This window comes from Echinops telfairi, unplaced genomic scaffold, assembly GCF_000313985.2.
Source record: "Echinops telfairi isolate 266 unplaced genomic scaffold, ASM31398v2 ScPeMD7_7467;HRSCAF=8505_1, whole genome shotgun sequence".
NCBI lineage: Eukaryota > Metazoa > Chordata > Mammalia > Afrosoricida > Tenrecidae > Echinops > Echinops telfairi.
In genome coordinates, this window is record NW_022111368.1 from 11,914,030 (window position 1) to 11,931,686 (window position 17,657).

The 17,657-nt window shown below is 36.2% G+C and overlaps 1 protein-coding gene across 1 annotated transcript in view; it reads right to left on the reverse strand.

Annotated features, from left to right (window-relative positions):
• Positions 1-413: 413 nt before the first annotated feature.
• PCID2 (PCI domain containing 2) overlaps positions 414-17,657 on the reverse strand; it is a 30,730-nt gene continuing 13,486 nt past the window's right edge. The window contains exons 4-14 of the mRNA XM_004704310.2: positions 16,016-16,081; positions 13,654-13,695; positions 12,221-12,275; positions 10,963-11,066; positions 6,772-6,847; positions 5,568-5,709; positions 4,615-4,715; positions 3,585-3,658; positions 3,297-3,422; positions 1,896-2,019; positions 414-1,088 (exon numbers count right to left, since the gene is read on the reverse strand). Coding sequence (XP_004704367.1) covers positions 999-1,088; positions 1,896-2,019; positions 3,297-3,422; positions 3,585-3,658; positions 4,615-4,715; positions 5,568-5,709; positions 6,772-6,847; positions 10,963-11,066; positions 12,221-12,275; positions 13,654-13,695; positions 16,016-16,081 — 1,000 coding nt within the window. The 3' untranslated portion in view covers positions 414-998. The remainder of the gene's footprint in view (positions 1,089-1,895; positions 2,020-3,296; positions 3,423-3,584; positions 3,659-4,614; positions 4,716-5,567; positions 5,710-6,771; positions 6,848-10,962; positions 11,067-12,220; positions 12,276-13,653; positions 13,696-16,015; positions 16,082-17,657) is intronic.

Consider the following 17,657-nt stretch of genomic DNA (forward strand, 5'->3'; position numbering starts at 1 on the left):
AGGCAACACCGCTGGGTGCACTAACTCAGTGAGTTGTTCGATGCTTACCTAGCAGGAAAAATGTGTACTACAAAAGCTTGGCTCAGAGGAGTATTTCTCTGATTTTTGGGGGGGTACCTGAATATAAGGCAGACCTTACACAATGTTACTGATGGAGCATCTAGCCCTCCGCACAGTCTTCAGGGCTTAGGACAATTTGTCTGCTTCATGTGACATCAGTAAAATAATGAATGGACTATTTTACACCACTAAGTCTTGAAGTGGTTTCTTAAGACAGCTGATAGAGGAGCCACATACATAAATGAACATCTCCAGATATGTTAACTATCATATAAAAGAGAATTCACACTTCTCAAATGGTTCCTCTGCACAAAGCAGGTGAGCAGCTTTCAAATGTGATAACTTTGCAAAGATGAGTTTAAATGTTTTATTATGAAGTTTTCTTCTTTCCTAACTTTTTCATAAACAGAAGACAAAGATCAAAAGGACAGGCTATGAAATCTGGAAATTTTAAATACAATTAAATTCAACTTTTAAAGAGAAGCCATTTTAATGCTTAAAAATAGATATATCCTGCAAGAGACAATTAAAAAACATGGCATTTGTATAAATTCAGAATGTCTTTTTTTATAGAAAGTTACCAAAAAATCACAAAGATTACTTTTATGAACAATATTTATAAAAAAGTAAACTGGTAGCTGCCTTCAAGACAAAGCCTCTTTTACAGAGTCCGAGAATACTGCCGAGCCCCCCGAGGGGTTTTCCTTGTCTGAAAAAGGAATGCTGACTCTTTGTGAGGCGAACACCAGCCACGAGTGATAAAAGAACATGTCCAGTCATCCATGCGTGTACGCTGGCAGACTCAGTCTCACCATCCCTGAAAGGGAGGTCTTCAAGAGTTCCTTGGCTCCCACGAATAACATGACCTTATTATTACTGACTTCAATGCGAATGAAAACAAAGGCAACAAATTGCTTTTCCATTGTCACGTTATACATTCAACACACTGTTGATAGTGGAGGGAATGGGTTTTGCTTGCTCACAACTAGCTTCTGATGCTGATGTGATATATACCCTTTAATGTGACCCTGCAGGAGAAAAAAAGCAGAAATGGCCTTATACTTCAGGATTTGAAGTGCACCATAAGCATTTCTTCTTCAATAATTCAAAACAACAAACAAAAACAGTAGCTCCCAAACGGACTCAATGCCTATTGCCCTCACGTGTGTCAGAGTACAAGTGTGCTCCATGGGGCTTTCTGGGGCCACTTTTCTCAGGAGCAGATTGCCAGGGTTTTTTCCTGAGGTGCCTCCGAGTGGACGCCACTTCGAAACTTTCAGTTAGCAGCCAGGCACTGCACTATTTGCATGACCCAGGGGGGTTTCCCCAGAAACACTCATTGCCCTTGAGTCAATGCGTGTACCAGTCAGTGCTCCCAGTGACCCAAGAGAACATGGGAAAACTGCCCTTGTGGGTTTCTGAGGCTGCACATCATTATGGGTGTTGAACGCCTCATCTTTTTTCTGCAGAGCAGCTAGGGTTTTTGAACTGCTGACCTTTCATTTAGCAGCCCAGTGCAATTTAATTTAACAATAACAAACATAAGCAAGAAAAACATGGAAATACATAAGGGAGTTTCAAAATGTTCAAAGAATAATGGAATGAAAAGATAATAGAATTTTTGGAAAACTTTTTGGAGTTCCCTTATATATTATATCCACTCACCCACCCTCTGTAAAATCCTTTGTTGTGGTATTTCCTGGAGTAAAATTAATTCTATTAGAAAACATCAAAAGACCTAGTAATATTTTTAATCCTACTACAATGAAGATTCAAATTCTATCTAAAATTTTACTGTGAATAGTTGTTCAAATTAATGCAGGGAGATCACATACCATGTATATGAGATTAGCCAAAATACACTGAACTTCATCAATATCTACATCTTCTACTTGCATAAATTTCAAGGCAACCAGAAAAGCATCAAGAGACAACTGATGTGTTTTGAGTAACAAATACCTGAGAGAAGAAAATAGAATTCTATTTTACTAATTAATAAAATGCACTTCAAAGGTCAAGAAATGGTGAATCTATTCAACCACAAGGATCACCCCCTCCCCGTTTTAATAAAGGAATTAAAAACTTTTTCTCACGTATTAAAATACACTCTAAAAAGAAAAGCTATTAAACATAATTTTAACTTTTCAATTTAAAGAAAGCACAACATTTATTTTAAAAATCAGTGAGTTTATTTTATTAACTCTAAGATGCATATTTCTTCACAATTTTGTATCTCTGAAATCAGGATACATCTTATAATAGATGGTATCTTAGCGTCAATAAACTATTGCTATTCCTATTTTTGATATACATTGCAAAAAGTCTGATTTTGTTTGAAATTTAAGATCTTACAGAAGAGAGTCAGCCTCCATTATTACATGTAAGAAAAGAAACAATTATATATTAAAACTTGACTTTCTGACAAATGAGAGTGACGGAGGAGCTTTACTTGGTCATAAAGAAAGAAATTGATCAATTTGTCTTACACATTCTGATAAAACAGGAAGTATTTGATTCTTAGGGCAACATTAAAAATATTTGCTACAGTAGTCTCTTATCACATATAATCTTGTGTTGTATAGATAAAATGCAATGTCTCTCCCCAAAAGTGTAGACAGTGTTTTAGTCATCTATCACAACATCAAGGTAAGTAAGGAGGCAATGGTTAGTTAGGTCTGAAAATGTCATTGTATTTCACACAATTAAAGAAAAGGAAGATCATACCAGGAGGCGGAGGGGAAGGTATGGGGAGAGAGGGGGAACCGAGCACAATGATCTACCTAGAACCCCCTCCTAGGGGGATGGACAACAGAAAAGTGGGTAAAGGGAGACATTGGTCGTGTAAGACATGAAAAATAATAGTAATTTATAAATTATCAAGGGTCCATGAAACAGGGAGGGTGAGGGCGAGAAGGGAAAAAATGAGGAGCTGATACCAAGGGCTCAAGTAGAAAGAAAATGTTTTGAAAATGATGATGGCCACAAATGTGCTTGACACAATGGATGGATGTACGGATTGTGATAAGAGTTGTACGAGCCCCCAATAAAATGATTAAAGAAAAAAAAGAGTTAAAAAATGTTTTAAAAAAAGAAAGGGAAGATGATGGGACCCAAATTCAAATAGATTATGATCCTTATCTCAGAAGAACGCACACCGCCTCTCACGATGACATTTTCCATTACTCATACTAAGAATTTAGCATTAGGTAAGTAGTAAAAAAGACAAGTTTGCTTACACTTTCTTAAAAAGATTCCTGTAGGTGATGATCTTCAATTTTTCAAGAATAAGGAAAATACCACAGCGAATAAAAAAGGTTTCATGTTTTGTCAGAGCTTCATTCAGTAGTAAGAGATTGCCTTCACTGAGGTTGGGAGAGGAAAGGAGACGCAAGAATAATGATAAAACAAAACAACTCCAGCAAGAAAGAACGGCAGAACACAATGATTTCTTCCAGAAAATGTGACCATTTTATTAAATTTTACGTATTTTTAAAATCCCACATGATAAAATTACAGTACTCTACCTTACAGCTTTGGTCACTTCAGCAAACTGCAGAAGATGATACTTTTTCAAAAGTTCAATAGTTGGCATATGACCCTAAGACAAAGAGTTAATTTTCCGAAATAAAAATGCTTTCATTTTAAATAGAGCTTTTTTTCAATACATATTGAAGTATTAAGTATAAGGAAAAACACAACTTGCGTTTTCTAGAAATTTGTCTTAAGTAACTGATCAATAATTAAAACATCATACACTGTCAAAAACAAAACAACAAAAACACCCTGGTCAGAAATCAGAAAACCTGTTCATGTCCAATTTTGTCCAAGACATATGACTTGGACCTTATTTGCTCTGGGTCTCATATCACATCATTTATATAATAGGGAGGGCAGCGGTCACTGAAGAAAGAGTAGGATAATATAAGACTTAGAAATATGGAAATATTTTAGAGGAATCAGCAAAAAATTTAAAATGAGTTCTCTAGGAAGTAGGATTGGAAGTGGGGAAGGATAGAAACAAGGTGGTTGCTTTTCGATTATAAAGCTCTTCTGAATTGTTTTTCACCATATTTATTGCTTTGATAATTAAAAAAATTAATGGGAAGAAATAATAGCACTTGGTTTGAGAATTTTTTTCCAACTCACTCATCAGTTACTTGGCATTTCTTTTTAAATATCAAAAATAATTCTGGTGACTAAAATATCTACAGACAGGCTGGAACATTTTTCCTTTCTTGGTTAATCTGTTTCTATTAGTGTTAGTCATTTTGGATGTTCAGGAAGATGTGAAAATAACAATGCATTTATATTGTGTGCTTTAGAATTGGAACCGTAAGGGGAACGAAAACAAGCAAAGACTTTCTAAAAAGAACTGTAAATATGAATCATGGAAGGACATAGGGCAGGTCACATACCAATGCTTATTCATTCTCTATTTTGGGGAAGCGTTCACATAGAGTTCAGATGGTGACTACATCATCGACTACACTTTTGAAAGTTTATTAACTTCCTTAAAGCAAGATGATCTGTACAAGCTGAGTGACAATCACTTACCAATAGCATTTTCACTGGAAGCAAATATATCAGAATCATTCTCTTGTTCTTCTGACTGGAGCGGTGACAACGCTCAAATGCAAATGACAGATATTCCTCAGCTAAAGAACACAACATAGAGTCTCAGTCGAAAGCTATAGAAAAACCACCTACATTTTCTTCAGTATTCTCTGTGACAGCAAATGATCACACTTTCCCTCCTGCTCCTTACTCTCACATTTTCTTTATATAAAAGGAAAAAAGGTTGCTTCTTTTATCATCACAAAAAATGCCAGACCAATTTCATTTCAGTGGTTAGTAGTTTTTCTTAAGTAAAATCTATAGCACAAAGTTAAAAAACAACTGGCAGGAAAGTTCTAGTTAACAAAGGGGGAAAACCTGAAAAAATGCACTTTCACTGCAATTGTGATTTGCCTAAGGGCATCTGTTGCTCAGTTGCCATTAAAGTTAAGTTGGCATCTGGTAAGCCATTGCTATTAGCATTTTTAAATTTTAATATGCATGTACTCATAAACATCACAGTACTGAGGTCAAAGGAGAGTAAGAAAACCATTTCGTATATTCAATTCAAAGATCAACCATACACTTAATTATTTCATACACACACCAACCCCCCCCACAAACACAAGGACTTTCATGAGAGACTGTGATGCTCTGACATGTCTTCTAGAAACCCAGTATGGCTTAAAATATCATCAAAGGTAATTTTTATTTATTTAATCAATTATAGTGTACAAAGTAATAGAACATAATAACATGGCTTATCTTAATAAATCTTATGGAAATATTGAAAACAAATTAGCTCTAAAAAATAATAAAAATAACATGGCTTAAAATATATTTCCATCAGTAATCATAAAATACAGTAATTATGTTCTCTAAGACTCTATCATTTATGTTGAACAAAATGTCATGTCTTATTTAAAATACTAGAAAAAAAATAACTAACATACCTTGTTTAAAGTCACTATCAAACATAGCCTTGCGTCCAACATAGTATCTGTATGTCACTCTCTGTGCAATGCTATAATCTTCTTTGAGATTTGAGCTGTCAATTGCTCGAATGAGAGGTTTGCACAAATGGAGTTTGTTGATCTGTAATGAGTAACAAGGCATTTAAGACATGTTTTAAAAGGCAGGTGGTACATACAAATGTCTACTAAGCATATGTCTCATAATGGGAATTATAAAACCTATTTCATATACCAAAGTCAGTTATTCAATAATAAAATCTAAAACAAAAAATGGCATGGTATATTGTCACATTCACTTTGGAAGATGCTAGGAAGCACTTCGAAGCCTATGAGAGTCACCCCTCCAGGAAAACTGAAACTGTTCAATGATGTTCAGTGATGAGCTGGTGTGATTGTCTGCAAACCCGCCACCATATGAATTAACGCAACTCAGACAGGAAAGCACAAGTATGTGACATGAATTTAAAACTCCCAAAACAGATTATCCAAATTCCAGCTGTTCACTTGTGATGGAGCTGCTCTTATCTAGTCAACTTTATATAGCAAAGAATGATGCATGTATCCATCTATCCACCCATCTACTTTTAAACAGCTGATAATTACAACAAAGAGTGGAATTATCTGGAAAGAAACTGCTTACATTTAAAGCCCAGTTACCCCCTGTTGGGCCAGTTACTTAATAGACTGGCACCTTAGCTTCCCCTAGAGGTAACACTGACTGGCCTCACCAGACTGACATTTAAACACAGTGATGCGTGAAAGCACTGAGAATAGTGCCTTACACTCCGTAGGCAGTCAACAGTGTTAACTGTTAGAATTATGACTATCATTCACAAGCAATGACAGGGAGGCTAGCTAATAATGGAAACAATATGCTATCTACGGGAAATAGGGAGAAGGAAAATTCAAAGTATAAAGCTTATAAAGTATCATACAATGAAAAAATAACAATTTATAAACTATCAAGGGCTCATGAGGGAGGGGGGAGCGGGGAGGGTGGGGAAAAATGAGGACCTAATGCCGGGGGTTTAAGTGGAGAGGAAATGTTTTGAGAATGATGAGGGCAATGAATGTACAAATGCGCTTTACACAATTGATGTGTGTATGGATTGTGATAAGAGTTGTATGAACCCCTAATAAAATGATTTTTTTAAAAAGTATCATACAATATAAAGAAGCATACCTTAAAGTAAATTTTAAATAACTGATTCACCAGGAACAGCATCCCCCACTTCTTAGAATCCTCTATTCCAGCACGACTATGGAAAAACAACTTTTAAAAGTTACACAGGAAATCATACTTTATAAATCACAAAATAAATTTGCAGAACAAATTGGTATAAAAGTCCCACCAATCAAGTCAAATAAGACAGAATGACAAAAGGGAATGTCTTACCTAACAGGTAAAATTAAAACAAGAAACAAGCAGAAACCCTAATCTCCAGGAAATATGTGGGTAAGATTTCTCCTGCTGGGCCAGTTTCCACTCAGCTGAGAACAGCTTAGTTTGCAGAACTATGATTCAAAAGCTAATTGTTATAAAAATCTTTTTAAAACATGTACAACAATGTCTTTACTCTTATCATTATACACAAAATGAATTGCTGGAATACACAACATTATGGGTGAATCACAAAACAAAATAAAAGACATACGAAGTTCCAGAACAGACAAATCTAGTAGGGGAAAAAAACAGAACAGTGGCTAGCCCTAGAGTGACCCTCCAGGTAGGGTGAAACTACCCTAGTGAGTTTTCCGAGACTAAATCTTTAGGACAATCAAAGTCTCATCTTTCTCCCAAGGAGCAGCTGGTGATTTCAAACTTCTGACCTTGAGACTAGCAGCCAACACGTCCCCCAGCTTTAATGGCCTCTGTAATGGTCACTTAATAGTGTCCCTTCACATAGGACTAAATAAGATTAATGGATTTTGATCACTATTCTTAAGCAACACTGGCCAGAAACATAACGCAATTTCACTAAGGCAAACATATCTTAACTAAGGAAAAGCAAATAATATGTGAAAAAACCTTGTTTAAAGCCTTTACTTAGGCTTTTTGACATGTTCCTTACTTGCTAGCTGCCCCTGAGTTATTTTGACTCACACAAGCCCAAGTATGTCCCAGGAGACGTGTGCTACAGGATTTTCAGTGGCAGGGAGTTCCCAGCAGACTAGCAAGCCTTTCTCCCATGGTAGATGCCTCTGAGTGCAACCTTTCAGCTCCAACCTTTCCAATAGCAGCCGAGTGTATGAACCATCTGTATCATCCAAGGGCTTTTAACATGTATGCCACCACAAATAAAGGAAAAGTCAATCTGTTTGTATCAAAAAAGGTCTGATTTCATCACAGGCACACAAATAACTAAAGAGTAAGTCTTTCCCTTTGGTACAAGACAGTCTGATGACATAAAACTGTGGGGCAGGTTTACCCTCTGCTAGCTCTTCCCAATTCCTCGGAGTGCAACCATCAGCTCTGGAACCGGGGTCATTGACTGTGCTGCCTAAGCAGCAGCAGCAGCAGCTGAGAACATACTAGCTATGCTCCAAAGAGGAGAAATCTGAAATGTTTGGGGTTGGTTTAACAAGCTCTCCAGGTCTAAGACGATTATTGGTTCTTAAATTATATGAGTAATGACTTACGTTGAGGGTTGGCATACTGCAGCCCATTAGCCAAATCTAGCGTGCTGCCTATATTTGGACAACTACTAAACTAGTGGGGTTTTTTTTAATGGATTAAAAAACATCAACATAAGAAAAAATTTTCATTAAAAATGAAAATTACATAAATTTAAAAACTTTGAACACAATTTGTTTTTAAAAACACAGCCACGTTCATTTTTTTAATCTATACTTCCTTTCATACTACAATAACAAAGTTGATTATGGCCCACAAAGCCTAAAATACCTGACGTTTTATATATAGTCTGTTGATCCCTGATCTAGAAGTCAATCACAAAAGGACAAGTATTGTATGAGCCCACTACTATAAGAAACACCATTTAAACAAATCTTAGGAACCAATTCTTGAACAAAAAGAGAAGGCTACCTACCGGCCATGAACCATACATCACCTCTCTTTTGCACACTTCACAAGAGCCAACATGAAGGAGGAGACCCCACGTTGCCTGGGGTCTCCTTCAAGAGGGGGAATGGGAAGATGAGCATCTACTTGAGATGCTACACAGGGCTGGGGCAAATCCATGGGCCCCCCACAGGAATGAAGAAGCCTTCCAGAAATTCAAGCCAAAACCAGGAGGGAACCATCTACACTGTGGAGGATGAAAGCTCTGTTGGGTGTGTAAGGTGGGTGATTGGGGAGAACTAATCTCACAGCGGGAAGGGATGCTAAACAATGAGTGTAGGGAAACTAGGGGGACAATGGACCAGATTTTATGTTCCTGAGTAGACACTAGGAATGTTTCTACCCAACCCTTGCTGAACCACGCCATGAACTAAGTACCATGATGATCCGGGACAGTTGACCTCCTTATTGACCTAACCTTGTTCCAAGACAGACATTTCTTCCCTGGCTTTTGAATGTTGAGGGGGTCTTTTCTTTCTTACTCATCATTTGTATTTTTGTCTTTATATTATTATTACTTTATTCTTACCCCTTACTTTGGTTTTGTTTTTTTATTGTTTCTGTTGGGTGTCCCAGTTTGTGAAGCACAGAAGAGTAGCTACATCGTGATAATAACTGACATAGGGTTTATAGGGGATGTAGGGGTGGGAGTGGGTGATAGGAAGGGAAAGGGGATTTGGGAGTAAACAATGAATATAGAAGTGGGGAGGGAGCACTAGAATGGATTGTGATTACACAACTCATTTTAAAGGCAATTTAACCATGGGAGGTGGGTGTGTTCTAAAATGGATGTGGTAATTATTGTACAATTCTTCTTGATAAGATTGTACAATTGCCTATGCAACCACGAGGTGTCGAAGGGATCAGGTATAAGGCATCATCAGAACAAAAAATCTTACCATAGTGAATGATGGGGGGAGTGCGGAGTGGAGATTCAAAGCCCATTAGTAGGCCACTGGAGATCCCCTTGCAGAGGGGTCTCAGGGAGGAGACGAGCCAGTCAGAGTGCGATGTAACAACGATGAGAAATACAACTTTCCCCTAGTTCCTAAATGTTTCTTCCCCGCTCCCACTACCATGACTCGAATTCGACCTTGCAAGGCTGGCTAGACCAGAGGATGTACACTGGTACAGATAGGAACTGAAAATACAGGGAAGCCAGGGCGGATGAGCCCTACAGGACCAGTGGTGTGAGTGGCGAAACAGGGAGGGTAAAGGGAGAATGGGTAGGAAAGAGGGAACCGATTATAAGGAACTGTGTGTGACCTCCTCCCTGGGGGACAGACAACCGAAAAGTGGGTGAAGGCAGACGTCGGGCAGGGCAAGATATGACAAAAACCAATTTATAAACTATCAAAGGTTCATGAGGGAGGGAGGAGTGGGGAGGGAGGGGAAAAATGAGGACCTAATGTCGGGGGTTTAAATGGAGAGAAAATGTTTTGAGAATGATGTACAAATGTGCTTTACACAACTGATGTGTGTATGGATTGCGATAACAGTTGTATGAACCTCTAATAAAATATTAAAAAAAAAAGATTGTACAATTGAAGTATTAAATTGTATGATATGTAAATTATGTGCCAATGAAACTGTTGGGGGAAAACAATGACACCAGATAAGATAGTACAGGAAGGAAACTAAAAAAAATTTTTAAACCAACCAAACCCACTGCCATTAAGTCAATTCTGAATCATAGCAACCCTATAGGACAGGATAGAACTGCCCCTATGGGTTTCTGAGACTGTAACTGTTTATGGGAGTAGAAAGCCACATCTTTTTTCCCAAGGACCAGCTGGTGAATTCAAATTGCTGACCTTGTGGTCAGCAGCCCAAGGTATTACCCCATTATACCCCTAAGGCTCCTATTAGAAGGAAGAGCTCTAAAAAAATGAATATGTGGGTAAATGTAAAAGATTTTACTAAACAATACACTATTTAAAACAAAAATAATGATTATGGGTTTATAATCTATGCAGAAGTATAAAATGTGGCAAAAATAGACGAAGGAGCAAACTGAAAACCAAACCTACTGCCACGGCGTCACTTAGACTCTGTGACCCACAGGACAGAGCAGAGGTGCGCCTGTGGTGTTCGAAGACGAAGTCTTGGCGGAGACAGGCGCCCTCATCTTTCTCCCGCAGACTGGCCACAAGGTGAACTAGCAACTTTGTGGCCAGCAGCTGATGCTTAACTCACGGTACCGCCAGGGTGTCTTGGACAAAAGACATGAGAGGGCGAACACTTTGGGCGACACAACACAACACTGAAAATATCTTCCTTCAAAACCCTTACGTGTCACTGGCACAGACACGGAAACAACTCATTAACAACTCAGCTGCTTTTTCCAACATGTCTCCAAGTTTGCTTTTCCCTTTCTTCACCAACTGTTGATCCGCCTATTAGAATAGAAAAACTTAATTTTTAATTTGCTCTAGATTCCTTAATTAAAAAGCAAATCACAGTGCGGCCAGCAGCAAAAATGGCTACAGTGAACAGTCAAAGGCTAGCAATGTTCTGGAGAAATCATCTAGCCTATAATACAGTATTTTTTTAAATCAAAACATCCAGATTATTATCTCTTCTACAAATCAAATCTCTCTTTAATCAATTCCAGCTAGTAAGTTTACTCACCAATTTTTTAACCTACATTAAATATGACAAGATGCTACTAACAAACTTTAACTTAACTAAGTACTAACTTAACATTTATCAATCAATAATGCTTGAAACAAAAATGTTTACTCTATTTTAAATTCAACACTATTCTTTCTTTTTAGGGTAGTCTTAAAGAAGAAAGAGCCTGTTTTCTCCCTCACAGTGCTTTTCAAAGTATGATACATGAAGAGTTGTTTCAAAGAAAAGCACTGGAGTAACTGACTGAGTTACAGGTTGAGCTAGCAACTTTTCTCATGCAAATAACAACTGAAAGATAAGCATGTTTAGTTATTTAGGCTGGGATAATGGCAGACCATTTTCTTCAAAACATAAACAAGTCTGTTACTTTTAGACATACAACTGGCAGCATTTGTTGTCAATGATAACACTCAAGTTTTCCAGCAAAAATTAGAATTTGGGAAATTTATATTGACCACCTTGAATGGACAGCTTCCCATTAGTTTTTAATTTCTTCTAAATTCCTTAATTAAAAAGCAAATCAGTGTGGCTAGCAAATCATATAATACATAAACACAACCTAATCTTCATTAATATAGCCTAATCCTATTTATTAACACAGACAGAGGTCAGGATTTATGACACATCACAAATGGAAGCTAATTATATTACAGCATATCACAGAAGATACTTCTATTATAAAACTGCCAAACTACATTATTACATAACTGCCAAACCATTAAGAAGCAAGGCCTAACCAATTTTATTCACATTTTAGAAGGCATGATTCAATCTGACACATCCGTATTTTGTCATTTTTGTTCTTTACTACATGACACCATAGACTCGTTCTTCTACAGTTTTGAAAAGAACAATATAATGAAATCAAGCAAAAGTTAAAGTTTTGTTTTTAAATGACATAGGAAATTAAACTTACATTATTGGCAAATATTCGAAGATCAAGTGCAACTGCATACATGATAGGCAAAGCCCTATGGGGCAAAAAAGCAAATATATTTGGAAAGGTTATGAACCAGAGATACAATCACCAGGGGTAAAAACAATAAGGCACAGGAGTAACTGCAGAATGGGAAGTTCCCTCCCTCTTCCAAAAATGTGAGTTACTGTTTCCTCCCTTACCTTCCATTGAAGGCAGGCTTCTTGCTCAACCCAAACCCCACTGTTGTCGATTCTGACTCACTATATAGTGTTTTTAAGGCTTTGTAACTCTTTACAGGAGCAGAAAGATTAATTTTTCTTCCATGGAAAAGACAGTGGGTTTGAAGCACAAACTTTGTGGCTAAAAGGCCAATGCTTACCGGACAGTGCTACCAAGGTTCCTTACTAACACTGAAGGCAAATAATAAAATGTTCAACTCCTGCTCACCAATTGACCTTCCTAGCAGATCCCTGCATCTCCTCGAGGTCTGCCCCTGGTTCACTGAGGAGTCCAGACCCAGAGAGAGCAATGTTCATGTTGTTCTTGGGACATTTCCTTCCCTGTCACTCCTCAGACATACATTGCCAATAAAGTGAAGACTTGGTTTAATAAGATTTCCTAACAGTAACTACAGTATATAACACAAAATATCATAAAGCAATTTTTAAAATGCAGGTGGCAATATTGATTTTTCTTTCATGTGTAAGTCCTGGCTTTAAAACAGTAAAGGCATTATTTTATAAAAAGTATTTATTGTAAGCCTTCTTTTACTTTACTACAAAAAAGGACCAACAATAGTTTTTATATATTTTAGTAGCGACGCTAGTGGCATTAGTCTGCTAATGGAAAAGTCAGTTCGAAACCACCAGTTACTCCAGGGAGAAAGATGAGGCTTTCTATTCCAGTAAAGAATTCGTCTCAGAAACCCACGGGCAATCTACCCTGTCCTACAGGGTTGCTATGAGTTAGATTAGACTCAGAAGTACTTTATTAATAAGTCACAAAGTTATGAATAAGAATAAAATAACCCAATCATTATGTACACAGGAGACTTCAAAAAGTTTGTAGAAATTCCCATTATCTTTTAAGTCCTTTATCCACAAACTTTTTGAAGATTCCCCATATTATATCACAGCAAAAGAATTCACCTCTTTTACCCAATGTTTGAAACCAAAAGCAAGTTCAAAATTGGCAAGAAAATATTACTTAATAAACATTTAAGGAAATGGAAGGGCCAAAATAAAAATGGCAACTCATATATTCTTTTTAAATGCTACAAATAATCTGACTAATCTACACTGACTAATGCTATACTCATGCTGGCATTATTATATATCAACAAATTAATATCCACATAAGATATATTTTTAAACTAAATATTCAAAAGCTTCTGCTTAATTACAAATAAAAATTCCCTTTGTCAGACTCACCAGTTTTCTTCTTTGTGGGCCTGAAATGCTCGCAGGAACGATGTACTATGTTAAAGAAGATATGGCATATAAAATTCAATACTCTATATGACATAAAAATTAAAAATAAGGATTTAAAATTTTAAAGGATATAGATCAGCCTTCACATTATATTCAAAGTATTACTAATTCCTTGAAAAACACACATTTTGAGATATTACAAATATCATTCAGTCTAAATGTACTTCATACTTTCTCAATTTAAAAAAATGTATTGTGATAAGGTTTTCAAAAATTAACAATTTAAAACACTTTATTTGGTTTCTCTGATTCTAAATAATTACATATTACATGTAACACAGATGCCTTAAAAGTCCGTAACAGTTTATTTCAATTATAAAAGTCTTAAATTCAATGGAGACAGTTGTCTCTAGAAGGCCATTCAATTCTGAGTACAGTGAACCCTCGTTTATCACGGTTAATCGGTTCTAGACCCTACCGTGATAAATGAAATTCCGCGAAGTAGGATTCCTTATTTGTAAATCAAATATTTTCGTAGTTAGAGCATAGAGGACATGAAAAAACACCCTTAGTCACCATTACACTCGTATTACCCAATTTATTAAACGAAAAAGGGAAAATACAGTAAAACATTTTGGACGTTACAATTATCATTTATTATATTATTTATGGCATCAAGCGTGTACAGTATGAGCCAATCAGTGGCAGTAATGACAGAGCATGCGCTGTTACGCAAAAACTGCGATAGAGTGAAGCCGCGGAAGTCAAAGCGTGAAGTGGCTAGGGTTCACTGTATAACTTTCTATCCTCTGCCTACCTAGTTTGGGTATCAGCGTTATAATGTTTAGTTCATAAAATTGAACTCAGGAAGTTTTCCAGCCTTTTCTGGAATAGTTTGAGTAGGATTAGTACCAGATTTTCTCTGAATGTTTGGTAAAATGAACAGGAACTTATTTTTGTTGGGAATTTTTAAATGACCAGATAAATTTCTTCTTGGGTTATGGTTTTGTTCGTTTTCTACAACAGTCCATGGTAGTGTGTAGGTAACTAGTTTGTGTCCCTAAGTTTGTCCATTTCTTCTAGGTTTTAAAATTTGTTGGTGTAGTTCTTCATATTATTCTGCTATCATGCCTTTAATTCCTGTTGGTCCTATTGTGATTTTATCGATTTCATTACTTATACATGTTATTTGGATCCTCTCTTTAGATTTCCCTGTGGTTTGTCAATTTTATTAATTATTTCAAAGAAACAACTTTTAGCCTTGTTGATTCTTTCTGTTGTTTTTGTTTTCTGTTTCATTTACTTCTGCTCTAATCTTTATTATTTCTTCCGTTGGCAAAAAGCTTATTTTGCTGTTCTTTTTGTAAGTGTTGGAAATGTTGGGTTAAGATGTTGATTTGGACTTTATTCTTTTCTTGATGTGTTTATTGCTATAAATCACCTACTGAACACTATTTTTGCTGTGTTTTGAAGATTTTTCATATGTTGTGCTTTAATTCTCATTAAAGGGTTGTTTTTTTTAACTTAATCTTTTACCCAGTAGTTTTTGAGTACAGTGTTATTCAATTTCCAGGTATTTGATACTTTTTCCCTTTGATCTTCCTATTGCTAATTTCTAATTTTATAGTATTGTAATCAGCAATGATATTTTTTAGTATATCTTGATGTATTAAATTTACTGAGGGTTCTTTTGTGGCCTAACATTTGAGAATTTAGAACACTCATTAATAACAGTCATAGCTATATCACTTAAGTGATTTGCATAAGAAATAGACCTAATTAAGGTTTTTAAAAGCGATAGATTGATACATTGGCTATAACAAAAGCGCGATGGCGACAAATGTGAGTATGGTGCAGGACTGGGCAGCAGAGTTCTGTTGTACACAGGGTTTCTGAGTCCAAATAGACTGGCATCTAACAACAGTGACGACATTAAAAATGACAATGTATCTGTGTTCACTCTTGCCAATCTATGCAAAATATTAGACATTCTTGTATTTCAAAGAAACTTAATCAGCTCCTATATCCCTGAAAAATAAATGTGATGTCTGTTTCCATAAAGACTGAAAACTTGAAAATCCTCTGAGGCAGTTCTACTCTGTCTTATAGATTCATGAGGAATCAGAATCCACCGGATGGCAAAGGCTTGGCATAAATATACCTAACGTCTTAAAACCACAAAAGATCATTGTTTTCATAACAAAACTAAATAAAAACCTTAAAAGTAATCAATGATCCACCTTATTATCTAAGCAACTACATGATAGTTTTAAGATTGGCCCAATCTTTCAAGATTTTAGATTCCAAATAATATATTGCATCTATTACACATTAAACAGTTAAAACAAATTTTAAAAGATATTGTACAATCACAGTCTGGCATTTGTATGCTTCTATGAAATCATGGTTTCCCACTGCATAAGTACACCTGTAAAAGAAATGCCAGAGAATGAAGAACAAGTCAGAAAGTATATTGATATAATAAGCACCTAAAAGTAAAAATATTTAAACCACATATCTAACTTTTGTCACATAATACCCCAGTTCTCTAACTGATCATGTAATGAGAGATGGGATTTCCTGCTTCACAAGTAATGAAAAGTAAGATAAAGAACACACAAATGAATATTTGAACTAAAATGGGTTGGTATAAGATGAAACTCTTCATTACATTTTGAAACTATTTTGTTCAAGTCCCAGGAGGTTTTATTAATATGAGGGTAAGTAAAAAACCATAGATACAAAATCTTTGTAGCCTTTATTAAACAAAAAAAACCAAACAAACAAAATGCGAAGGTAATATTTCTCTCAACATCCTCCATGTAGGTATTTACACTTCTAAAAACAGTGTTTCCATCCTTCTAATCTTGCGGTTCTCAACCTGTGGGTTGCAACCCTTTTGGGGGTCGAACAACCCTTTCACAGGGGTTGCCCAATTCATAACACTAGCAAAATTATAGTTATGAAGTAACAATGAAAATAATTTTATGGGAGGGCAATGAATGTACAAATGTGCTATTTACACAATTGATGTAGGTATGGATTGTGATAAGAGTTATATGAGCCCCTAATAATATGATTAAAAAAAAAAGAAAAGAATTTTATGGTTGGGGGAGTCACATGAGGAACTGTATTAAAGGGTTTCAACATTAGGAAGGATGAGAACCACTGTTCTAACCCTTCCCCAATTAATTTTGTTCTCTTTGATTTCCATATCCAAGTGGTAGCTTGGCAGTCCTCCAGAGACTCAAATGTTCCTTTTCAATGTTCTTTGCATTTCGGGAACAAAAAGAAGTCTGAAGGGGCAAGATCAGGGTTGTAGGTTGGATGGGGTAAGGTTTCCAGATGAAATTCCCATAGGATAAAAATAAAATTTTAAAAAAAGAAATTCCCACAGGACAGCCCTTGTCACCCTCACAATGAGCAGTTGAATTGACATGATGGAAAGAAGAGTCCTCAGCCCAACATTTCTGGTTTGATTGGACCTTTTTGGAAAGCACCCTAATGAGATTAATTATTAGGATTAGTGTACTACTGAGAGAAGTTGTCTACAGCCATCCACTAATTATAGACATGTTTAAACATGTTTGGCTTGAATAAGCCCATGAACATATGAGCCAGAAATCTGGTAGCAATACTTTTAACTTTCCCTCATAGACATTGATGCTGTTGTTGTAAGGTACCCTCCAGTCAATTTGAAATCATAGCAACGCTATGTACAACTAAACAAAACACTGTCCAGTATAGTCCTGTTTACTGTATTAGTGGGGTGATAATGAAATTTAACTAGATTCATGAAGAGGCAATGTCAACATAAGACAGTTTCATCATCAAATCTAGAACTCGACTAAACATTATTTAGTGCTAGAAAATCACTGGTTCCCTCATTGCTAGAATGATTCTAGTGGTGCCCCCAACTCTTTAAAAATACTTAGAAAGTTTTTTAAGTTTCTGGAAGAACTACGCCACCAGCCTGTGCACAAGGTGTCGAAGGGATCAGGTAT